This window comes from Notolepis coatsorum (assembly GCF_963971535.1).
Source record: "Notolepis coatsorum genome assembly, chromosome: 14".
NCBI classification, from domain to species: Eukaryota; Metazoa; Chordata; class Actinopteri; order Aulopiformes; family Paralepididae; genus Notolepis; species Notolepis coatsorum.
The window spans coordinates 31,841,585-31,868,172 of NC_140178.1; the positions used below are offsets into that span (position 1 = coordinate 31,841,585).

The 26,588-nt window shown below is 42.4% G+C and overlaps 1 protein-coding gene across 2 annotated transcripts; it reads right to left on the reverse strand.

The window, feature by feature from the left end:
- Positions 1-2,673: 2,673 nt before the first annotated feature.
- On the reverse strand, positions 2,674-25,494 carry limd2 (LIM domain containing 2). Of its 2 annotated transcripts, XM_084328208.1 has the most exons (4): positions 25,289-25,494; positions 9,184-9,228; positions 8,194-8,333; positions 2,674-7,304 (listed from the first exon to the last, which is right to left on the reverse strand). In XM_084328208.1, exons 1-4 carry the CDS (start codon positions 25,289-25,291, stop codon positions 7,145-7,147), a joined length of 348 nt encoding a protein of 115 aa, XP_084184334.1. In that variant the 5' UTR covers positions 25,292-25,494; the 3' UTR covers positions 2,674-7,144. The 2 variants fall into 2 exon arrangements, with proteins under 2 accessions (XP_084184334.1, XP_084184335.1); XM_084328209.1 differs by lacking the exon at positions 9,184-9,228.
- Positions 25,495-26,588: the final 1,094 nt, after the last annotated feature.

Here is a 26,588-nt window from a genome sequence, read left to right on the forward strand (position 1 = left end):
GTATACAAAAATAGTCTAAAAAGAGAGTATATACATTTGAGGGGGAAGAAACTGTACATTGGAGGTGGTTGGGTGGGGGGGTTGGGTAGGCGGGGAAACTGTACATTGGAGGGGGTTGGGTTTGGACATTACTTAGTCTAATGACAATCTGCAAAAGCTATATCTAGCGTCTGTGATGTCACCAGGAGACAAAGCCTGAAGCAGCACTATTGACATTGGAATTGAGGACTCACTTTTAGATCTCTAGAAAAAGTTTGAGTAAATCAAACTGATTTCGATCATATAGTGTTGTCAGAGCCGCCCTATGCTTTTGGGCGCGCTTCCGTTTTCTTTCTTTCCATAACAGCTGTTTTGCCATTTGGTTGAAATTATGTTTGACATAATGATTGACGTTTGGAGGGGCCCTGTGGTTGGCCGACTGACCTCTCTACAACCAATTAAATAAGAGGGCTTGGATGAAATAACTAGACTAATCTATCATTTTCTTTTAAAATCTGATTGATTGGGGGCCTATTAAGGGGCCTAAACCCAGAGTCTGATCTGCCTACTGGGCAGGATGGTCCACAAAGTCAGCCAGGAGTTTCCCATTCACTGTCACTGTTGCATATCCAGGTTTTCTCTCTAGATGACATCACCAAGAGGCTTGTTCTCTTCAGAGGGCAGATTACAAAGTAGAGAGACATTAACCCCTTCAGGTGTAGGTTTATTGAATGTCTTTAGGACTGTAGAACTCTGTAGCTTTGAGCTCACTGTAACATCAAGGAGACCTTGTTACTGATTCATGCAGTCATTAATGCAGCCCTGTAAGGCTGTGGGTGTACTTAGTGCTGAAGAACATGGGTAAAGATTGACTATCTGGCTGCCAGTCTTAGTTTTCTAGCTATGGAAGAGATCTGTTCATACTCAGAAAAGATATATTCTGTGTTAGCGTGGATATTCTAGCCTTTGATGTAACTATGTAGTTTGAATTTAATTGAGAACTACGATAATCTCTTTAGTTTTAACCCTTTCACTATCACACTACAGAATGTTAACCTTTCACTACAGATGGTTAGTGCGGTAGTGTGGCAGTGAAAGGGTTAACCTTCTGTATTGTCGCCGTGAAAAGGTTAACCCTTTGGTAGTGAAAGGTTTACTTTAAAGTAATCACAACTAAGGGGGTTCCCACTGCCAATACAAATTCTGAGTACTAGACCTGAAGTATAAGTCTGATCCAATCCATTACTAATGCTTAATAATATTGATCCCTGATATTACACATAGCTCTTTGTATCAGATTTGAGTATTGAGGAAACCCCCTAAAGGATTTTAGCCTGATTTTTAGCCCGATATCTACCAGTATTGGTGCATCACTAATCATAATTTCCATGCATCCAACCACCGACCTATTACAGGACTGAACTGATTCAGCTGCACTCAGTGTACAAAACATTGGGTAGATATTCCTAGTAATGTTACTTGGTTATTACAGCTCCCATCCATGATTCAAATGGATACAGTACAATATGTAAAATCAATGTAGTCCTTTTCAGTCAGTGTATTTCATGAAAACAATAAATGTTGATATACCACTTTAAACCCAGCATTAAAGAATCCTTTACACAGTGGTTTCTTAAAACACTCCAACATTTGCCATGTTCCCCAGAGTCGGACGAGAAGATTGATATGAATTTCATCTTTGCGCATTACGTTTTGGAGTTGTTGGAAGTTGTACTTCTTCACTTTTGATGGAGCTAGGCTAGCTGCTCCTTACCGCTTCCAGTCCCTGTGCTAAGCTAGGCTAGCATGCACCCGGACCTCTCTCTCTGGGGCTACTGCACACACAGATGAAACTGATATCGATCTCCTTGTCTGGGGAAGATGGCAAATAAGTGTATTTCCCCAGATGTTGTAGTGTTCCTTTAACCCTTTCACTACCACACAACAGAAAGGGTTAACCTTCTGTAGTGTGGTAGTGAAAGGTTAACCTTCTGAAGTGAAAGGGTTAACCTTCTGTAGTGTGGTAGTGAACGGGTTAACCTTCTGTAGTGTGGTAGTGAACAGGTTAACCTTCTGCGGTGTGGTAGTGAAAGGGTTAACCATCTGTAATGTGGTAGTGAAAGGTTAACATTCTGTAGTGTGGTAGTGAAAGGGTTAACCATCTGTAGTGTGGTAGTGAAAGGGTTAAAGGACTGCTGGGTGCTGGGCTTCCTCCTCATGGGTCCCCCAGGTGGCAACAGTAGTAACCGGTGTGTCGTGTGAGAAGAGACTGTGCTGCTCGAGGACTGATCTTTATCACAAGTCAAAGGGAAACGCAGGTGCTCTCGAGGAAAAAGGGTTTGAGATCACACAGAAGGAGACAAACCTCAGGCACTCCACGCAAGAGTGTCTCCTTCCATGCGAGTAATCCGTTTGTGTTTCAAGGAGCCTGGGTCCCTCGATGACGTGCCAAAAAAGGTCTCACTTGAGTCCCTGACATGGAATGTGAAAAATTACTTGTAAGAAACCGCTTTATGAAGGAAGGCCAGGATAACCACCGGCATTCAAGATCCTCCTTGTCGTCAGACACCTTTTTTTTGTCATGAAAAGAGCAAGGTGTTAATGTTTTGTATCCTCGGTGTGCAGGATATTGTGCTTGTGTAGGGAACGCCATGCGAATAAAGCACACGGTCACAATCACACAAATAAAATCGGTTCAGTCAACACCAGCATCTTTTTATTCTTTTTTTTTCTCCAAAAGCATGTAAAAAAATGAAAATAAAAAACGATGGAAATAAAATGGACAAACATGATTGTACTGTGTGTGTCTGTGTGTATAAAGAAGGAAGGTTACATTTCATAGTTGTGTTCCTCTATAAACCACAACCGAGCTAAGATGAGGCAAAGGGAGAGAAATGGGAGGAAAAGACAGCAGACAGCCCAAACGTCCTTTTTTTTTTTTGCTGTAAGGCAACCTCATTTCACAAGTCAAGTTTGTAGTATAGAATACATATATATATTTTTTAAGATTCATACATTTAAAATGTCTCATCAATGGACGACAGCGACACCTGCATTAAAAAATAAAGAAATGTAAAAATGTTTAGCACGTGATTAAATGACTCGCATAACAAATGACAGTCACACTGCTATCATTCACCCGAGCCACCTGGCACCAGTGTGGGAAAAGTGTACCTTCCTCTTCTGTTGTTTCTCATGTAAGAAAACAAAACAAAACAAAAGCTATAATTCACATATTGTGCAGTTGTACCTTGGCGCGCTGCGGGGCAGAGAGTGACAAAAGACAATATGGACAGTGTTCTAGAAAGACATGTTCTTGGATTATAAGAATCCTGGGAGATCCCAAAGGACCATTTCAATATGAAAAAAAAAATTTAAATCATACATTGTCCCACATGGGATGATGAGAACCAGATATATAATAAGAATGATTTGCTGGTCAAATTAAGAAACCCTAGGTTCTATGCCGGGCCTCGATAGAATAAGCAGATGCTTTTATTTTTTGAAAGGCAAGATCAGGTAACACAGAGATCCGTGCACTCGATAAAAAGTCTTTGTTTGCTAAAAGAAAAAGGTTGGCTGTTCATTTCTAAGGCTTTGTTTTAAAAAATAAGTAGCTAATATGTTCCTCTTTTGTTTATCTTTTTCTATTCCGCGCGTGTTCAAATTCACAGTAAACTTTCAGTCACAAAAAAGGGTTTTTTGTGTCATTCAAGTGTCAGTCAAAGCGTTCAGTGGCATTGGATATAAAAAATAAAAAAAATAAAAAATGAGATATTTGAATAAATGGCTTTAGTCTCAATTCTTTGCCAAGAGTGAAGCAGACGCATAGGAGTCTTGGCTCGACTAATTCATCAAAAAGCATGTGATTAAAGAAAATAAGAAAAACTCGAAAACAAAAGTTACCGTAGTGTAGCAGCTGTATGTATGTCAGGCTGAGGCAACTCTCCTCTTCAAAACTTTGAATGAAAGCTAGAGAGAGACATCTTCCTCACATCCTACAAAACACGTTATGCCACACTTTCTCCAGCAGAGGGCGCTCCACCAAGGGCTTTGGGGGCCTCCACATTCTAGGAGCCCTGATTTTAAACTCCTGTTCCAATAGAATAGGTCCTGGCGCTGAGAAGCATTTAGCTAATAATAAGAGAATAGATGAGAACAGGAAGGCTTTTACTTTATAAAAAAATAAAATAAAAAAGGGGGGGATCCATGCTTACTGCTGGGACTTGAGACAAACAGTACATACTGTATGAATGATGTAAAAAAAGAAAAACAGCGAAGACAAACCACAATGTCATTCTACATTTTTGTCCCCATGACGACAACGGTCCAGGGAACAGTCAAATACAGCATTTGGGGGGAGAAAGTCAGCACGAGAGGACAACAGTTTGGACCGTGTACAGTACGATGGGAGTGGTGATGCGTCACAACACTGTGGCTCCCTGTGAGGCACACAGGCCTGGTCCAGAAAACATCCACTCAATCTGTGACACTTTGTGAATCAAGTATAACTCTTTAAAAAAAAAAAAAAAGATTAAAAAAAAAAAAAAAAAAAAAAAAAAAATCGATCATTTGGAACGGAGGAACCGTGCGGACGAAACCCACGGAGTGAGCTTTGTCGTTTAGCGGGCCGGGTCTATGGCGTCCTCAATCTTTATTCCATTTGCAGATTTAATTCAGTGTTTCAGATTTTAAAAAAAAATTATTACAAAAAAAGAGAAGATATTTATGGACTGAGCCTTTCATTTCCCTGTCAACGATATCTCTCTCATCTGGTGATCATGCATGGTCATTATGTGCAAGACAAGAGTACAGTAAAGTAGAGTGTGATTGGTTCACTCGACACAAAAACTACAGATAAGACTTCTACCAATGATGCATTTTTTTTTTAAATCCATATTATTTCAACCATGAAAAGCCCAATAAAAGAGGATCACCGTTTATGGCATGATGTCAATCAAACCCAGCAAACACACAAGAGCAGGAAGTGCTTCTCAGAACTTTTTTTTGTTTTAGTTTTAAAAAGTGGTAAGTTAATGTATTGATGAAACACACATTTAAAGTCATCCACAACACAAAGAGATTAATAACACGGTCATAAGATAAGGCTATAAGGCTCATTCATACGAATAGACATGCAAAGAGTGAAAACCAGATCAGCCACAGAGGTCATCGAGATGAACGAGACATGGAATGAAATGGGGAAAGAAAAAAATCAAATGATAATAAAAGCTAGTTTGGAAAAAATAAAACAAAAGAGCGGCAAGTCCATTGCCTTATGTGTGCGATCGTTATACAGTACATTGTACCCTGTTTGTTCCTCAAATACTTTAAACCTGACAAAATGGCCTCTTGACAGCGCTGTTAAAAATACTGAGGACTGGTCTTTTGATTTGAGTTAGAAAGAATTTGTGAAAATAATGCAAAAATAATAAACCCCTCAGAATGTTGACCTGAGTGTATGCCCTTCTGCAGAGTGGATGTTCTAAAGACTCTCTATTGATATGTTCCCCTGAGCATACAGTTTACATACTTACTCACATGAAAAAGGGTGCAAATTATTCAGAAAAGATTTACCAAAAGAAAAAGTGATTAAACTCCCCTGTTTCCAGCAGGTATGAAACGCTGGATTGTTGAGAAGGTGTTTGGTCACAAACAACCACCAATTTCCAAAAAGGAAATAGTAAAATATATATTTTTAAGAAAATAAAAAGATAAAAAAGAAATATATAATGAGAAATAACATTTTTGCAATTGAATTTTTGCATTTAGCAAATTATTGAGTGTGTGCACGTGTGCGTCTGTTTTGATGGTGGAAAAAGCAAATGAGCGCATGTGAGATTTAAAAGGATAATTCTGGTTATTTTCAATTTAGAGATTTCTTATTTAATTTTTTTATAAATCATCCGGCATCATACCAATCTATTCACCTCATCAACAGGAGCACCAATGAGTGAGTTGCAGCTCTACTGGCAGTAATTCAACCCAATTGACCATATTCACATGGTGGCCATTTTGCTCGTATGTCATGAACAGGGTGGAAAGGAACCCAACCTGAGTGTGACATAAGAGCAAAATGGCTGTCATATGGTCAATGGGGCAACCGCAAAACAGTCAAACATATTTGATCAATATATGAGATCATATATTGCCATCGATCCGATGAGCAAAGCTGGGCAGAGTGTGTAGTCTTATTTTGTTTATGAGAAATATTTATACTTTACATAAACCTGTGTGCCTCTTTTTGCAGCTGGTGCTTATTAGTGATGGTCATGGCTATGGCACTAGACAAGGCTTGAGGGGTCGGTTCGCCCTGCCGAGACCCAGAACTGAAGCCTTAAAACTGTAATGTACAGGGCAATGTCCTACTGGAATAGACTTCCACAATATTTGGTTTCAATGACCAGTAAGGTGGGATTCAAGAGGAGACTAAGAATGGCTGTAATGCAGAAAGAGATTGATTTTGGTTGGGTCTAATCTGTGTCTAATGAATGGGTTCTTGTGTTGGGTTATGTGTTGATTTGGAATGTCTTTGTCTAGTGGTTATGAGGAGTATTAGAGTATGAGTGTATGGAATGTTGTGCTGTTTTTGAGCACGTTTTAGTTTTCTCTGAGATGTCCCCATTATTGATATTTGATTTGTTCTATGTGTTTGTATATTTGTTATTGTTCTATATTAGAACATTTGGCATACATATTTGTTTGTATGTCTGATTTTGATTGGTTTAATGTTCTATAATGGTTTGTATATTTTATTGGTGTTTTATTGATATTTGTTTTGTTTTTATGTTGTTTTATTGATTATTCTCGAAGAATAGTCCCTGCTGAGGCAGTGACTAATGGGGATCTGAAATAAAGAAATAAAGAAATAAATGTCCTTTTAAGAGTTAAAAAGCCACACCTGGTTGCTTCGAGGACAACGGTTTACCCTTAATACAGTTAATTGGGTAAAATTTTACAAGAATTTGGTCAGAACCGATCCGTAATGCCAGATGAGAGAGCAATTGGGTCTGGATTGAAAATAAAAACTAGAACTATCCCTTAAGTCCCACATATGAGACTTGTGTTCATCATGACGTATCGGGAGGTGTTTTGGAGAAGTAAGAGGGGAGAGGAAACGGGTCTGGGGGTGGGGGGGGGGGGCGAGGGGCACAGGCAGATGTGATTATGCCGTCTTGGTCATGTTCTCCGTCTCCTTGGAGGTCCAGAGCTCCTTGTGCTGTTTGCGCCCGAAGCCCTCATCGTAGTTGCCTTTGCTCTTGAAGAGCTGCTGGAAGTGGGGCTTGCAGTAGAATTCACCCTGTAGGGCTGCGTAGGTACCAAGGCTGCAGGAGGGGAGTGCAGTGGTCAAATATAGAAAACAAAAGTAACGAGGGAGACAAATAGGGAGTAAAAATTGAATTTCAATAAAGACAAAGATGGAAAGAAATACTATCCACAAACTGCCTTACACTGTAATCATAACTACCTGCCTCAAACTATAGTCTACCCATATAACCCTGTATGACAGCATGTACAATAATGCTGTATATGCCGTGTATATATATTTATTTATTTATATATTTACTGTATATATATATATATTTATCCACATCTGTCTACATACCTACCTGCACATAACCCTTTTACATATCTGTAGATACTATATCTATATCTGTACATATCCCTTACCTACTCTTACTAGTTACTCTGCTGGCTAGTATGACTACTACCATAGTGTCTTTATACCTGTATCACTGTACATAATAATACTACAACTCTGTACATACACCTGATTAGCACTACACTCAGTAGTACTCATTTATATACTTTGTACCCAGTTTGATCACCTGTACATTGTATATTGCCTTTGCACTTTACTGTTACATTTGCAACCTGGTTGGATGTCAAACCTCAAATCTAATCTAAACGTACAGACTGAAAGACAAACGAGCACGAAACGAGCATGACCCACGCCCGCTACCTACACCAACACGTCCCCGCCAGATCGTCCATGGGTGAGTGAGTGAGTGAGTGAGTGAGTGAGTGAGTGAGTGAGTGAGTGAGTGAGTGAGTGAGTGAGTGATCCCAATTTGCCATGCGTAGCCCACGGTGGCGGTCCTGTGGTTGCGCCGTGGGGGGAGGGGGGGGAGAGAAGAAATAAAGGAACAAAGACAGAAGACCAAAAGAAAGAAAGATAAAAGGAGAACTGAAGCACAGAGCAGGAAGAGTCACCTGAGTTTGGTGTTGCAGTGTTTGCAGCAGAAGCAGGTGGCGTGGAAGATGAGGTTGTTGGCGACCAGTCTCTCCATGGGGTAGACCGTCTTCTCGCACGACGCGCACACCTCCCTCTGGGTCTTGTTGAAGCTGAAAGACTGAGCACAGGACAGATACACAGTTTTTTAGTGATATGCTTCCAAACAGGTTCAGTGCTCTAGACTCGAGGACGCACCAACCACCAAGGACCAGATGTCAATCGCTTCTGTCCTGAGTGACGCCAAACTAGTCTCCATTGTAAAAAGTAATGGATCGCTTCAGTTCTCTGTAGGGATGCACTATATATCGGTGACCATATCGCCGGTATCGGTGATCTTTTCATATATTGCCATGGATCCGATGAGCAAAGCTGGGCCGATGTGAACAACCGATGATTATTTCTCCGTCTAGCTGCCGTCTTTTTCTTGGCTACGCGGTTCGTTTTTGGGTAACACTAACATTACTTTCGCGTGACAATGACGCAGGAGAGGATTGTGGGCGGGCTCACATTGTTTCACTATTGTACAAAAATAGTATAGCCTATACAAATACGAAATATTAACATAACAGTTAATATCCGTTATCGGTATCGGGCAAAAATATTCACATCGGTGCATCCCTGGTGTTGAAGGTTTGGACCTCTAAACCGGTCCTTGGCAGCGGAGAAAGCGTCGTCAGTGCATCCCTAGCCGGACAAGAATGTACAGTCGACTAGAAAGAAAATGATGCAGGATCCACTAAACACAAGATGAGATTCACGGCGTGGCGGGAGGTTCAGAGCCCCTCGCGGAGATCAAAGGCTCGTGAGAATGAGGGGCGCGGAGCGTAATATCAGAGACAGTGGGATGGAGGGATATGAAACTGAGATGAGGGGGTGAAGATGTGATGGAAACAGAACGCCTAGTTAAAAAAAAAAGAATAAAAAAAAAAAGGAGGACAGGGAGCTGACTGTGCTGGAAGTATATTTACTTTGGACCTCTGGACAGGTTTCTCTTCTGGGTTTTTTAAGTTGTCCTGGAAACAAAACAAAAAAACGGTTGGTAAACATTAGTTGCACACAAAGACATTTCCATTTATACAAAACTGTCTGGTCCAAGTATAAGAGAGCCTCTTTCATGGCTACCGCCTGGAGTGTACATTTTTTTCATGTCCAATTACATGAGATTGAGGTCCTGCAGCCGTGGACGCCGCCACGCCCCCCAGACCTGTTGGGGTCATTGTGCTATGGACTAGGGGCCTGGGTGGGGGGGGGGAAGTTAATTTAGGCTTCCAACTCTTCACCTGCTAGCATGAGCCGGGGTTGTGCGAGTAATGGTGACATCAAGGCGCTGCGAGTCTGCGGCCAAACAAGAGTCCATTCAGTGTTAGCGGTCTGTGTCATTTGCGTCAGCCTTTTTGCTGGAATGGCAGGGCCAGCGCTTACAGCTGGGCATCTGGACGCAAACCGGGTCCTCAAGTGGCCAGACAGATGATGTCTAACTGGCCAGACATTCAGGCTACGTCACAGGTCACGTGAATCCCATCTAGAACCAAAACAACACTGCTGCTTTTAGAGAGAAAGCAAGCAGGTCTGTGTGAGGCCGGGGTTCAGTTCCTGGTAGTCAGTCCCTACGAACACGATGTTCGGCAGGGAAGGGGATCTGGGGGAGATGGCGTGAACCTCTGCGCATGTTGCGCTCTCCCAGTGAAGTGGTCAGGTGAAAAGAAGCGGCTGGCGACTCCACATGTATCGGAGGAGGCACGTGATTGTTTACACCCTCCCCAGACCGACAGTAGGGCAGCTCAATGACCAGGAAGGGAATTGGAACGACTAAAATTGGGGGATGGGAGCAAATGAGAAAGCCAAAAGAAAAGTGTGCGTGTGCCGAGTGTGTGCTGAGAGTGCATGTGCCGAGGGTGTATGTGTGCTGTGTATGTGTGCTGAGTGTGTGTGCAGAGTGTGTGCGTGTGTGCTGAGTGTGTGTTTGTGTGCCGAGTGTGTGTGTGTATATGTGTGTGCCGCATTGGGTGTACAGCGTGTGATCAAAACTGGCCGCGGAGGCTCTGCTCTTGTCATATTTACAGTGACAAGACCTGCAAACTATTTTTATAACAAGAGAGGAGAGGAGGGCTGAGTAACAGTCAGCACTGTGGAGGGTGGAGGCTGTTGGGCAGCGGCGTGTGTGTGTGGGCGCCAGTGTGTGTGTGGGTGTGGGTGTGTGTGTGTGTGTGGGCGCCAGTCTGTGTGTGTGTGTGTGTCTGTAGGCAGTGGTGTGTGTGTCATCGTCGGAGGCAGTGGTGGAAGAAGTACACACTTCCTTTACCGTTTTCATTCACTGTTACCTGGCGATGTCTGTTATTGATTGTATGGTTGAGAATATGCCTACCGATTAAATAGGAACACACCAACATTATGAGTCAATCAAGTAGATAAGATACCAATTTCCTCTCTGTGTGTTCAGTAGAAAGCTATCCGGCTGCAAGTTCTTGTCAGATGAGGACATTATGAGGTCAAGTGAACTTTTAGAAAACCGAATCGACCACATAGTTCTCATCCACCCCACAAAGCTCTGTGTGGAGGAAGAACCAGGCTTTGGAGGCCGAACAAAAGGTAATTGGGAGTGGACAGAACCTAATAGACAGCAGCGGAGCCCAAACAAAAACTCTGTAAAACATTTTTCCACTGTGCCCTCATTACCTTTGCAGCTCCACCCAAAATGTCCCTCTTTCATCTCGTTCCCTCGCTCTCCCTCCCTCTCCTCTATTCTCCATCTGTCTGTGGCCCCCTGGGGAGAGGATCAGGTGCCTTCTGTCTGGGCATGTGAGCCGAGCTGTGGGACTCTCCGCATGGGGCAGCTACCAGCATCACAGGACACCGCCAGTGTTCCAAATACTAACCTCCGAGGGCCGTGATCACGGCGGGCCGAGACTCGCGCGTACTAGGCATGCGCGTCACACGCGAGTCGAGCGGCACCGGGCGACGCATCGCCACCACGTGGCCTGTGGTGCTGTCGCCAGCTGATGGCCGGTCTCATCCTCTTGTCTCAATGTTTTCAAATATATTTTCCAGACCACATTCAAACTGAAGTTGAACCCGAAACAAAACCTCAAGCTTGCTTCTTCCATGTACTCATTCATTATAGGACTTTTCCTTTTTATCTTAAAGCTCAATTGATTTGCCCACTCAGTACTACATTTTGGCTACTTGCGAGGTCGATGAAAACAGAATGGATAAGAGAGCGTGTTAAATGCTTAGAATGCAAATATAGACAATGAGAACAGACTTAAGGAAATGGAATGAACATAACTCGCTTCCTCCCTACTTCCTCTCATAGCCATTACGGTTCACATGTGAATCCATATACTGAAGCATGTCTATCACTCCCCTCCCTCGTGTCCACAGACCTACGACCATGCACAGAGCCCCCCCTCCCCCACCCCTGTCTCCACATTATACAGTAGCCTTCCCTAAAGTAGGCTAGTAGTTCCACTAGGCTAGAAAACAGACGTAGCAGTCGCCTAATGACTACGGCAGGGTCAAGAGGTGAGGCGGAGAGGAGCCGATGACAACATACTGAGGGGTCAGAGAAAGTGTAAAGGTCCCAGGACCTCAGGTGACAACACCTGGCTGAGAGAAGGCAACTCTGGCCCCAAGGCCTCTCTCTGTATCTCTGCCCCATCAGACCCCTGCTGTGTTTACCCTGCAGCAACGCAGCACGGCCAAGCCTTTAACCATTTCACTGCCACACGGTCGCCGTCAGTTGTGTGATAGTAAAGGGTTAACCTTCTGTCGTGTGGCAGTGAAAGGGTTAACCGGCTGTCATGTGGCAGTGAAAGGGTTAACATTCTGTGTATTGTCGCAGTGAAAGGGTTAACCACTTTGGTAGTGCGGCAGTGAAAGGGTTAAGCGGGACTTACAGGTAGTTTGAGTCGGATATTAATGAATAGCTGACTCCCACCTAAAAGGACAATATACTTACCTTATGCATACCGCACCTTATGTGAATACTGTATACTTCATCAGAGCATATATTTAGCATTTTTAGCATTTAGCACTTTTAGATTATATATTAGATTTTGATTATTGGATTAAATAATTATATATTGCATATATTTAGCATTTCGGTTTTTTTAGATTATATATTATATTAAGCAACTATATTTATTGTAGGGCAAATATAACTGAGATGGCATACATACCCTCATCTCGCACCTTGTTGCCCATAATGCGCATGTCCAGAGTTAATTATATTGTATATTGTTTACACTGCCTTTTTTATTCTATTTACATTTTTACTTCTCCACTGTACTATAATTATGTGACCTGTACCTGTATGTCTTCTACTACCTGTACCCCCCCCCCTCCCCTCCTGCCAGGTGAATAGGCAAATATCATTTATTTTGTTGATTTTGAGATTTTGTTATATTTAGCTTCCTAAACATGTCTTCTATGAAACTAGTGACAATAAAACGTCAATAACACACATTTAGTTGTTTATTTTACTTCATTTTGCCTTATTGCATCCATAAATGTGCACACATTTAATGGGGAAGTGCCTCATTTGCATAATAAACATAAAATTCAGAAAACTTGCAATATATTTTTTCTTAGTTTATATGTACATAACAAACTGGGAAAGTTTCATAGTGATATCTATTCAAATATTGTTTTGCCTAATAGGGGGTACTACACTGTACTACACTGTTTGTAGCCTGTGTGTAGTTCTGTTCAGTTCAATAACATCATTATTATTATTATTATTATTATTATTATTATTATTATTATTATTATTATTATTATTATTATTATTATTATTATTATTATTATTATTATTATTATTATTAATTATTATTATTATTATTATTATTACAGTTATCAGGCATGTGTTTAGGTTGTCAATTACTAATGGTTTGATTAGGTATTGTGTTTGTAAATAGCTGTTTCAAAAAAAAATTATGGCATTTTACAATACAGAACTTTGAAGGCGTTTTCCCAAAAATGAGTTTTTATGCGTTTTTCTTACACGCAAGGGTAGTGTACCATTCCATAGCACCTACACACACCATACTTTCCACATTTCTTCCTATATATACCCTGCATCTTTTTACAGAGGGGTTTGTTGATATATCATTCATAGCCTGGTTTATAGTACATTTAGACCAAAAAACATGGCGAAAATAGATTGTTTATGACTGTAGTCAGCATTTCCTGATTCATGGGATGATAAAAAGACATATCCACAATCCCTTCTGTAAAAAGTTCACTGTGTTATGTGTCAACATAATGAAACCATTTAAAAAAATCTGGCATCATCCAATGTTGGTATTTATACCCAAACGTCATATGCAAATTAGTGCATATTTAATGAGGTAATGCCTATTTTGCATATATAAACATAAGATCTCAGAAAACTGGCAATACATTTTTTCTAAGTTGTTATGTACATAACAAACTGGGAAAGTTTCATAGTGATATCTATTCAAATATTGTTTTTGCCTATTCACCTGGGGTGTCTCACCTTAACACTTTCAGTGCCAGCAGGGGGCGCACGATTTAGCACATGAGTGCCAGCGCTCTATTCAATGAGAGGGCGAGCACATTTGCGAACGCATAAACTATATCTTAAATTATGGCTATGTGTCTAATTGGTGAATTATATGAATATGTACTGTTGGACTGTGGTAATTCCATGTACGAATAAATAAATGATAAATAAAAATACGCCCGTCGCTTATCAATGACTTGCTTGCAGTCAACATTGTTGAAACGGATTGTTTTTTCATCAGTACATTTCCGTTTTATACCATTTTGAAAAAACGCTAGTTAGTGGACATTTCCAGAAAAAAAAAGATTCCACAGGAATCGCCCTTTACTGGAATACACAAAAAACGTTGTAATTTTTTTTATCGACAGTATATCGAAAAATCGCTTTCCTGATCAACACACACATACACGTATAGGGCCCATGTTGATATATCTGTGAAAAAAGCTCTGATTACCCCAAGACTGGTAAAATAGATTCCTTACCTCAGATCAGATGTTCTTCAAAAAGATTATTCCAATTCCTGATCGCCATTCCAAATATCGATCGCGTTTATTGATCCAACGCTGGGTGCTCGAAACACATATTCCACGCTGTTCTGAGGGACCACAAAGACTGCAATCGGCTCGGATTACATGCCTGACAAGTAAAATGTGGATTCCGGATTTTCTTTTCCCCATGCATTTTCATTCAGTCCAATCCAAAGGGTGCATTACCATCCGGGAGATGATAGGGGGCGGTATTTTCCCTGTTCGAGCTCAGAGAGAGTCCCAGTGGTAACGTGAGGCTAGATTGATGATAAATGAATGGAAATCGCTAATAAAAAGAATTACGATTAATAACGAGATTTCTCATCCTTGGCACTGAACGGTTGGCATGAAATAACTAGAATTCTCGTCGTTGGCACTCAAAGTGTTAAGGCTGTTCCCGAAGCCTGTTTTTGGGATTCGAACTTTGTCAGGGTTTTTCGAACGGACGTTCGAACCTTCGATTTTAATAAAAAAAAATTATGTAAACTTATATATATATATATATATATATATATATATATATATATATATATATATATATATATATATATATTTGATCCTCAAACTAAATCCTCAATTTGAATAAAGTGATTAATCTGATTAAATTAGTCTTTTTTCTTTTATTAAATCAACTTTCCAACCCCAGACCCAGCCCAGGGAGAAGCCCCAGCCCAACTAAATCAATTAAATCAACTTTCTAATGAATATAAGTTTCTTTTAATACTATATTGGTGTAGCCTAATCTTTATCTGCAACTGTGAAGAAAAACCCCATTGGTTTAAACAGAATTAATAGGAAAAAAATGTGTTTTTTTTCTTTATAAAAAAATTCGAATGTTGATTTAGAATTTGAATGCCAACGTAACGAACGAAGGTTCACCTCGTTTCGAGACATCTTGTTTGAGAAATACAGGTTTCAATCTATGTTGTTTAACAGTTAATATCTTCAGTCCTGTTTCAAAATGCACATTAATATCTTCTGAGAGAATTGTTAAATAGATACACAAATGTTCTAGAATGTCTATTATGACATCATACTGTGACATCATACTGTGACATCACAACATTACATCATACTGTGACATCACAAATGTTCTAAAATGTTCTATTATGACATCATACTGTGACATCACAACGGAACATGTTTGAGTCCATTTGAATAATATAAATAATTATGTTTGGTAAGGCTGTCCCCGAAGCCTGTTTTTGGGATTCGAACTTCGTCAGGGTTTTTCGAACAGACGTTCAAACCTTCGTTTTTAATAATAAATCTTTTTTTAAAGAATTTTTTTAAGAATATATATATATATATATATATATATATATATATATTTTTTTATCCTCAAACTAAATCCTCAATTTGAATAAAGTGATTAATCTGATTAAATGAGTATTTTTTCTTTTATTAAATCAACTTTCCAGCCCCAGACCCAGCCCAGGGAGAAGCCCCAGCCCAACTAAATCAATTAAATCAACTTTCTAATGAATATAACTCATCAGTTTATTTTAATACTATAATATTAGTGTAGCCTAATCTTTATCTGCAACTGTGAAGAAAACCCCCATTGGTTTAAACAGAATGAATATAAAAGAATATTTAAAAAATATATATAAAAAAAAAAAAAAAATCTTTTTATAAAAAATTCGAATGTTGATTTAATAATAATGGATTGGATTTATATAGCGCTCTTCATGACACCCCAGTGACCCCAGAGCGCTTACAGAGTCCATTATTAGAATTCGAATGCCAACGTAACGAACGAAGGTTCGAACGTTTGGGCTCAGCCCTACCTGCTATGATGCCTGAATTTCCCCAAGGGGATCAATAAAGGAATATCTTATCTTATCTTAAAATAAAACAGATTCCGACGCAGATGTATGTACAAGTGAGAGCCGAACGGCCAGTGTGCAGGGGGGAGGCTGCCTCTATTTAACCGGGAGGAAAGTCCAACACGGACTTTACTAAAACAATGTTATGTAATGAGGTCGGCTCGGGGTCGTGGTGAGGGTTTTCAATCTAGCAGAGCTCCAGAGGGAGACCCCACAGAAGGCACCGATCACTACGCTTGCGACTCTACTGTGCTTTTGTGGACCTGCGCAAGTTCTCGCTTGTGGGTAGTGAAAGAAGGAATTTACAGGCACACTGTGCTATCAAAGAAGTGTTCCGCGGTTAGAGGATGCAGAGCCCATGAGGGCTCGAAACGCTGTAGACTTTTTAACGCAATAAAATGAGAAAGGCATCGGAATCTGATACAGTGTCGCAAGTCTTTTTAGATTGCAATAGTTCAGAGCGGCCATCGGATTAACCAATGATTCAATTATTGCCACGACTGGAGCCAACAGAGAGAGACACCACACCAGGCTTGTGCACCGCTTCTCCATTTAGCTCAAATTAAATGACAGATTTCTAAAATAGAGCAACACACAAACGACGTACAGGCAGTCAATATAGGCCTTATGGGAATACAATTGCTCTTTTTACAAACTCTTTCCACAAAATTACGATTGACCTTTTGTATTAGTAGCATCTATTGGTTAATGTTTCGGGAGGAGGGGGAAACTGGGGTGTTTTCCTAACTAATGAGAACCGGATGACATGTCCAAGCGTTTGGAAATGATTGTCTTATTTACAGTGTAACCGTTCCAACTTCCTGTAGATGCAATCACACATCCAAACCATCCCTCTCCTTCTCCTCCTCCTCCTCCTCACCATCACTGACTGGATCTCCTTAAGCTCCATAATGCTGCTACTAGCTAGAGAGAGAGGGTTCACTTTTGGCCGGCTATTCAGCCGTCTGCACGCTAGGCTGCACAGAGCCACCACTTCCTGTTGATGTTGTAATACACAAAACTGCTGAGCGAACGCAGTTTTTAAGTTAATTTATTAACACGCTGGAAAAACAACAAGTCTGAAAAGCGCCAACAATAATGTGTGACCGGAATAGAGTCTGTAGTTCACGGAGCTTTGTGTGTGAAATGAAAGGTGGCTTCAAAAAAGAAAAGGCTTCTTGAGCCACAAAACAAAAAGTTTTTAAGTCTGTGTGATGCCATAGAACTGCCGTGTCCCTCTAGTAGGCGTCACACACAAAACAGGGCCTGAAAGCCCAGTGGGTGGTAGTAGGCCCGCATTCCAACACACAAGACTCACAAAAACACAAATCCCATAAGGTTTCAGAAGAGCCCCGTGCCATCTGTCTTCCTTTGCCTTATTTGGGGAAGACACTCGCAAACTGCCACCGAAGGACTTGGCCGCGACAGGAAGTTGCGATGACACATCTGACCCCCCCCCCCCCCTCCGTCTTGCGCGGTCCCAGCGGAGAGGAGACTGCTACTGATATGGACCCCGGCTAACTTTAACCCTTTCACTACCACACTACAGAAGGTTAACCCTTTCACTACCACACTACAGACGGTTAAGGGTTAACCTTCTGTAGTGTGGTTGTGAAAGGGATAACCCTTTGTCGTGTGGCAGTGAAAGGGTTAACCTTCTGTATTTGTCACAGTGAAAGGGTTAACCCTTTGGTAGTGTGGTAGTGAAAGGGTTAAAGTAGTAGAGGCTCTCAAGACTCAGGCCTCCTTACTGCTGATTAGTGACTGGAGATTATTGTAACTCGTTCCCAGGCCTCAACAACTGTCGAAACAAACCAAATGAGGGCAAGTCGGGCTCTTGGCCGTCCGAGAGAGACGGTGCAGAGCTGAGGGAGCGCGGAGAGAGGAGAAACGAGGGCTTTTAGGCTGGTGTAAAATGCTCACGAGGTGCAGGACAAACAAGATAAGATAACAGACGTCATTAGATAGTGAAATGACTTGGGAAATGTACAGCGCCGCTAACGGTGCAAGATAAACGGCGCATCGATCTGACATACCCATATATGGTTATGTGTGTGAAGCTGGAGCCACGTGTGCAGAGATAATTTCCACACAAACAGTGTTGTTGTTGTCGAGTCTCCCTTCCCCGGGTTTACGAGGCTCGCTCGATACCACTGACATCATCACCCCTCGGCCTCTTTAAGGTTGAGCGTATGAACGTGTGTGTGTGTGAGAGGGACTGCATGCTTGCTGTCGTCACCGTGCGCCAGCATCTCCTTTCTTTCTCCATGGCGTGGTTTGATTGTGGGAGGCCTGCTGCGCGCGGCGGATGGACAGGCCGGAGCTTCAGACTCCATTCTCTCCCGCGGCTGAGGGGACTCTTTAATCTCATTACTGTGACATTAAATCCCCCAGAGCTCAGACCACCACGACAATGACCCCCACAAACCGGCCAGGGACAGCGGTAGGAAGGGGCGTGAACGTTTAGATGACGAGGGGGAGAGACTGAGGGTGGCGGGCGCTAGGCCTAGACTCCCGCCAAATTTGGCCCCTTCACGACATGTTTTTTGGGGCCCCTCGAAATGGCCTGAAGCGCAAAAGAATGGAACCGGATACGGACCACTAGCCTGGCTTAAAACTCTGGGAGAGGCGTTTTTGGCCAACAGCTAGGCTAGCCGATCCGTATCCACTTCCATTCATCTGTGCTAAGCTAGGCTAGCTTGCAGCCGGATAGCTTTCTACTGAACACACAGAGAGGACATTGGTATCCATCTTGTTGTCCGACTCTGGAGAAGCAAGGCGGTATTTCCCCACAATGTTGCCATGTTCCTAAAAACCTAAAACACTCTCACTATACTGTTACACCCAGACAGAAGGCATTTCTCAATGATCAATGTCCAGTCCTCCCCGCGTTGACCCTTGACCCTCCCTTCATGTCAGAAGGTGTTGGGCTTGCTGTGACGCTCTAGCGGTCCATTAACCATGTCTGCAGCCGGTCATCACACGTGTGTCCTACAGAATGAAGTGTGCATGTTTAGGATCCTGAAAAAGGTCACGTCACGTCTCACTCTCAAGGCGGAAAGCTGACTGTAAACCAGACCTCTCTCGCCGAAATCTCCCGTGTTTACAAGAGATATCAACCGACCTTGGAATCAGACCCATTTAGGGAGATTACACGACCGCTACGGAATATTAGGAGGGCAAAGGGGGTCGGCGGTGTTTCACGCGCGCATGGTGTGCAAACTGTAAAGTTGAACAGGTCTCCTTTCTTCATAGTCACTTTAAACACATATTTGATCTACAAATTTGCACTACATCCCTACCTCATTTTTGCGTTTTGTACTTTAGTTTGTATATTGTATATTTTGTATAGTGCTTGGTCTTTATTCCTTTTTTACTGTATGAAGCACAATCTCAGGGGGCTCATACAGAACCAAGCATTTCACTGTAATGTAGATTATATACATAAAACAAAATAAAATAAAATAAAACAAAACTTGAAACTTGAACTAGTCCCGGCCGGACTGAGTCGAATGACGAGGGGGGTGGGGGGGGGGGCGGCTTGTGCAAGACCGCTCGCACGCTGCTGTACATAATTCCGAGCGCAACTATCCCTACATGGGAAGAGAAGCCTGGTGCTAACATAACAACCGTCAGTGGTCATTAATTAAAGCCGGTCTCCCGCTCACTCGCTCATCTTTTATTTTTAGCACCGCGATCACAGTCCCGACCACTCAAGGCAGAGCTGTGGGAAGTAAACAGAAACGCCAAGTCGCTCGTCTCTACATAAACTTCTGAACAGTGTTAATGGGCCTGTAATATTAACACCCCGCCTTAAAAATAAATCAAATAACAAAATAAATATTTCAGCGATTGCGATTTCTGAAGTGGATACGTAGTGTTGGCCTCGAGTTACGCGTTTTAAATAACCGATTGTGGATAACATCACTGATTGATTACACTTTCTTTTCTTGCCTATGCCTGCGGGCGCTGGCACCACTCCAACGGTGAAAAACAGCAGCTGGGGGGTTGATATATAGCCCAGCTTGCTAGACTGTAATCTTGGAGCACGCCACGACCCCCCCCCCCCCCCCCCCCCCATAGAACATGACGAGACACAGCAAGTTATCTGGAAATGTACCTGGGGTGAAAAACATAATGACACAATCAAGGCAGGCCTGCCAAAAGCTTGCATAAGATGTTTTCTTTTAGATTCAAGACCACTTCATGGGGTTTTGACACTTGTTTGTTGGTAATGGGAGTTGTGTAACAGAGTTATGCAGCTGGACATTCTTCTGAACATACTGTCGTTTGTTGTGCTGATGCTTTGAGAAAACCACACGTTGAAACTAATATATACAGCCTACATTTACATTTATCTGACGCTTGTATCCAAGGCGACTTAGAAATTGTGAACAACAAGTCAGCAGGAGGGGTACAATACCATAAGTGGTATTGTTCCTCAAAGAGTGTTGAACTTGAGTGTTACACTCTGAGAGCATAGTAGTACGGACATATTAGCATGATAGGTAGTAGTATAAATAGTGGCATAGTAGTAAGGTACATAGTAAAAATACAGTGAGATGGTTTGTTTTGGAGTGGAGTGTGTCATCTTATCAATCCAGCATTTAATTTGAGTAAAACATTTTCAAGGGTCACAGTTACCACCAAAAACGTGCCTCATTTTCTTGTTCTCTCTTTTCAGTTACACCCATATGAGTGTGCAAACTGACAGACGGAAGACATGTTGAAGTGTTGGCCCAACAGAGCCCGTTCTCTTCCCTTTTTTCTAACTTCCTATTCGACTGTGAAGTGACGATGCAAAATGCACTTGCCGCCCTTGTTGGCACAGGGCCAGTGTTGATGGTATATGGGCCGCCATATGGAATCCATCTTCGGTTCAGCTCAGCTGACCCTACATTCGTCACCTCATGGTCCAGGGGGGGGCACTTCCTGTGAGGAAGTGCGTGTTCACTCGCTACGGGGCGACAAGCGTCAAGCGGTTGAGGGCCGCATATATGGCCTTATTCTAAAGATGTGAAAAAAGTGAAGTAAAGAGAGAAGTCCCAGATATGGGTTTCGCGGTAACACCGAGCTGATACCGAGGGGCGCTGAACCCTTGAGTGACAAAATAACATCGCTGGGATTTTTCACATAAAAGTGCCATTTAGGAAAATACAGAGACTACCGTCTCAAGATGTTTCACTTGCAGTTGGTGCAGAGCTATAGGGGCTGCCATCGCCTTAATAGAAATTCTTAGCGGACGTAGCGCGGCCATTTAGATTTTGGCGACCAATTGATTATTACATTTTCCGACAAGTCTTTCAAATCGAATTTTTAATTCATTGTCTGTCCGTTAATGTCGCACCAAACGACCAAACCAAAATTCCTTGTATGTGTAAACTACTTGGCAATAAAGACCTTTCTGATTCTGATGCAAAGGGAGACCTTTGAATCTTGTGTGTGATGTGCTTACAATGTTCTTGGATATAAATCAGTGTGAAATAAGTAGTAAAACAACAACAACAACAACAAGGCCTAATCAATCAAAAAAGGTCTTAAGTCAACTAAAGACCAAAGTCTCACTAATGGACAAACAAGGGATCTCCGCCCCCCCAGGTCCTTTTGACCAGGCTCCCAGAACTCCCCACTGCAACATTTGTCTCTCTTTACTGAAATAACCATCAGTGTTCCCTCTTAGTAAACACAGGTATTTAAAAACACAACACAAGATGAGACATATTCTTTCACAGACCCCATAAGTCTCACATGGCTTCCATGGAAAACAAAAAATTATACCCGACCCTCGCGGCGCCAATCAGAAAGCACACAGCACTTGTTTTGCTTATTCAAAAGAATGCGTTCCGAAACCCGCGGGCGTCGAAACATGCATGAACCTGGCGAGACGCAACAGAGATCTGACACTTCACTGAAGACATTCAACAAAGTGCCTTCAGCAGGCCAGGAGGACAGAACACACGTTATATCACACACACACACACAGCAGGAACGAGGGGAACATTTCGCAACCAAAACCAGCAGAGGAAGGGATCGGAATTCAGGACGACATGCCCCATCGTGTCCACCAAGAAACTCACAGGCAAATACCAGGTCTGCCATTCCAATGGGCTTTCCACTAAAACATGGGAGGGTTAAGGGTTTCTTAACTCCAGCCCAGAGACAAGGAGATACATTCTACCCGGCATCTCTCTTGTCACAGGTTTCACTCGAACGGCGAAGGCAAAAGGCACAGAAGGCGCAAGGGATGTTTGAAACTCACTTTCAGGGTGCTGATCCCAGAGTAGGTGTGTCACCAAGATGAAATAAACGTGGGTGGTTCCAGTTCTAGGCAGACTAAGTAAAAAATAATAGAATGTTTCCCAAATGGGTCTTTTAGGCGTCTTTCTGTTCTCGCCTGAAGAAGGATCCAGTGGGAAGGTCTCTTACATCTGGGCCAGGCCTACTGTACTGAACAATTAGTCTCCTTGGGTCTTTTGTTTAGTTTGCGATCAGCCACTGGGGCCACAGGGCTCAGGGATGGAGGGATGAATTAAAACCGCTCACAAATAACGTGAGATTCACGGTCCGGCACGATTATTGAACAAGGTCACGAGGAGACAAAGAGGCCGCTCTCTTCATTTGACATGCTCCCGTTCCGTGTCACATTAAATACGCAAAGAAAAGCCAGAGGAGTTTGGACTGTAGCTAACAGCCTGGATAAATCCCATAAGGCCACGTGAACGAAGTCTCTTAAATCTCCCTGGAGCGATTGTAATGACGATTATTGGATTATTTCTGTCATCTCGCTGAATGGGATTCATTGCCGGTAGTAGTGTAGTATTATTTGGGAGTTATTACATGATTATCTGAAATCAGATGTTCACAGTGCAGCGTGTGCAGAGCTTATGGTGAGAATAGTGGTCAGTTTCCACCACCATGCTGACCGGCCATCAGGCGTCTCAACTCATAAACCTAAATATTCCACTTTGCATATCTGCTTACCTGCCGTCTGCTCTGTTTAAATAAAAATGCACTGTCGACGTCGACTGCTGCTATTGAACGTGAACTGCTACATACCCAACGTGCAATACTGTTTACATACACTTGTCACTTTTACACAAATCCTCATAGTCATACATGTATACAGTGTTACTTTTAATTTATCTCGTTCCTTTCTCCCATCTCTCCCTCTTGTGCAATACTGTCTGTTGTATATGTCAACTTTTTTTTAGTCTTTATTCTACCTTTATATGGCTTGTGCTCTAATGAGTCTAGTGCTCCTCTTTAAAATCGTATTTTAAATTAATTGTCTGTCCGTTAATGTCGCACCAAACGACCAAACCAAATTCCTTGCATGTGTAAACTACTTGGCAATAAAGACCTTTCTGATTCTGATGCAGAAGGGCACCTTTGAATCTTGTGTGTGATGTGCTTAGCCTTAGAATGTTCTTATAAATCATTCAGTATGAAATAAATAGTAAAAAAAACAACAACACATTTCATTGTACAGTTCACCTTGTGCGTTAACATAGTACACATATATGACAACCGGGAGGGGGGGGGGGGGGGGGGTACAGTTAAGCTGTTGGTGGTTTAAAACATATTTGCTCATTCATGGCTTAGAAGGCTTATGAGCATTGTTGTGCTCATAGTGACCATCCCCTCTCCCTAACATATGGCAGTACCGACATGAGCAGCAAATGAGTTTATTGCACCCATTAATGATAACCGTGGGTCAGAGCGAGCATATGGCCAAACAAAATAAATGCTATTAGTTTTCATTGCGTCTTTGTGTGAGGTGCTTTGTCTAGGCAGCACATGAATGTTCTTGAGCAACACAAGTCAGTTAATTTATAGAAGCCGCACAAATCCGCCAGAGAATCAATTGATGTAAATCTTGTCTGTACAGACCCATGTGTGTCAATCCATGGAGTGGACGATGGCTGAAATTACAACCGGGCATGAGCTGCTGACATGTCATCTGGCCACACTGTTACAGTAAATGAAAATGACCATATATATATATATATATATAGGTCTCATCACCATGTGCCAGGGCTATAATTACACAGGCTGGTGTAGACGGAGCATCTTGAATGGATAAAAAAAAGTGGTTTGACAACAAGGCCACAGGGAGGTTTTATTTTCTTTTTAAACTGCTCGACAAACACAAACACTGGGAAATGGGAGTGCGGTGTAGCAGGTCTGTAGTGTGCCATGATGATGTACAGAGGGAAAGCTCCGAAATGATTCTGCTGATAGGTCTAATCCACCGGTTCATTCATTGGGTAACATCACACAGCCAAGCCCGGTCATTGAGTTCATCATCCGCAGGCAGCCACTGAACACACAGACAGTGGCAATGATGTTGCTACAGACAGTACCTGCCTGGCCATACTGTATTCCACATAGGCACGCACAGAGCTTTATGCAACACACTGGGCACTAAGGCTAAAGGCAGGTCCTCTGCACAATAAGAGAGAATGAATGAATGAATGAAAACTTTATTTAACAGATTGCAGAATGGTTACAATACAGTACGGCTCAATACACACAATTGTTAAGGGGATGCAGACCAGAGAAAGACGTTTGTCTTGTTTACATCAGGGTCCCCCATTTTCAATTCATAGCTCTCGGAAAACGGCTATTTGAGAAGAGAACCGTCTCCCACACACATCTGTCAGATGGGATAACTGATCGTACACAAGCAGCACGGCTGGAGAGAAAACGCGTGAATCACCACCACCATGCATTGGACGATGCTCTAAAAAACACCCTTGCCACAATTTGGTAAACATAATGGGGGGGGGGGACCACCAACCAAACCATCTCAAAAGGGGGGCTTATTTATAACAAGCTTATAACGCAATATTTCATCAAGGTAACGTTAACATTTCTGCCAACTCGTTACCTCGTTGGACGGTATTAATAATTAGCAAGCAGGCTAACTAATAACAAAAGATTTAGGTTTAGATGGTCTTCGCTGCCACACCACACATGCTGTTTTAAATCCATTAAGCACACGTTTATTAGCTGAGGTACTAGCTTTAACCTGACATTACAGATCATATAGAAATACTATGAGGAGGAGGACTATATAGCAGGCAGAACCAGCAGGTCCTGGAGAGCTATTGCTGTTAGCAGGACATCATCTCACCTCATCACCACAAACAGAGGGAGGAGGCTGGAGATAATGGAGGAGAGAAACACTCACCATCTGTACTCTTGTCTGTGCAAACACAACGACACGATGGTGGGGAGCCCGTTTCACTCGATCTGCCGGAGACGTTTGCTCTGTCTCTCTCTCTCGCTCTCATTCGGTTTAATGTGGTGGTGCTTTGTTGTAGACTAGCCTGCAGCTCCAGACCCGGCGAGTTACTACCTCTCTCTCTCTCGACTCACTCTCTCTCTGTCTCTCCCCTCCTCCTCCTCTCGTTTTTCTACAGTCGCTTTTTTTTTCTCCAGCGATCTTTTCTATCTGCAGGATGTCGCTCGCTATTGGTTCTTCTAATCTGTAGCCCCGCCCCCTCCATCTACCAAAATTCCAAACAATCTTTATTTATTTTATTTTTGTTTATTTTTTTAGACAAGGGAAATACTTGTCATCAATCATCACATTTACTGTACTATATCTGGATGAAAATATTTGTGACAATTTTACATAATTGTATGAAGATAATTAGGAAAATTATAGACCTGACACAATGCAGCCCCCAGTTCCGTCTGTTAGGGTTAAACTGAACACGTCTCCTACCGACACCACACTATCTCTTCACACACGCACACACATTGACTGTAAACGCACGCACGCACACACACGGTGGCTTACAGTATGGGCAAGGTGGAGGGGCGCTCGGTGTGTCAAGCATAATAAGGTGTTTCGGTGTTTATGCAACTGAACAACGAGTACCTTTTTCCACTCTAATTGGCTCTCCAAGCCCTTTTGCACTATGGCCCTGGATAAAAACCGAGCTTCACCCAAAACAGTATGCAATGGCTTAAAGAATAAAACCTAATGAACTTAATTCCTCTGCAACTTAACTGTAGTGTAGCAGCAGTACATACTGTACAAATCTGAGAACATGGGCGTTCGGGTAATGGGTCCATGTTGTGGTGTGCAATGCAGGTCATGAAGGTGTTGCCGAGCATTTGAATGAGCAGCAGCATCACCACCCCCCTATTAATCAGCAGTCATACAGCATCATGTAGGCCTTCTCGGTGTATATAATGCAATTAGATGAAAGGCGAAATGTGGACAAGTCATTCATTTTGTTGTCGTAATAAATCGCGTGTGTGGGTTCCAGAAGTGTGCGTGTTTACTCAAGGGTGACCCACCACAATGTGGTAATAAAAAACAGATGTTCAGATTCTCCCTTCTTCACACTGGTAGGGACGGCGGTTGTGAATGTGGGGGATGGTGCTCTTGTATGAGACGGGGGGGGGGGGGGGGTCGATTCACAGGATGAGAAAAAAAAACGTACCATAGAGGGGTATGGCCAGGATCATACTGTAAT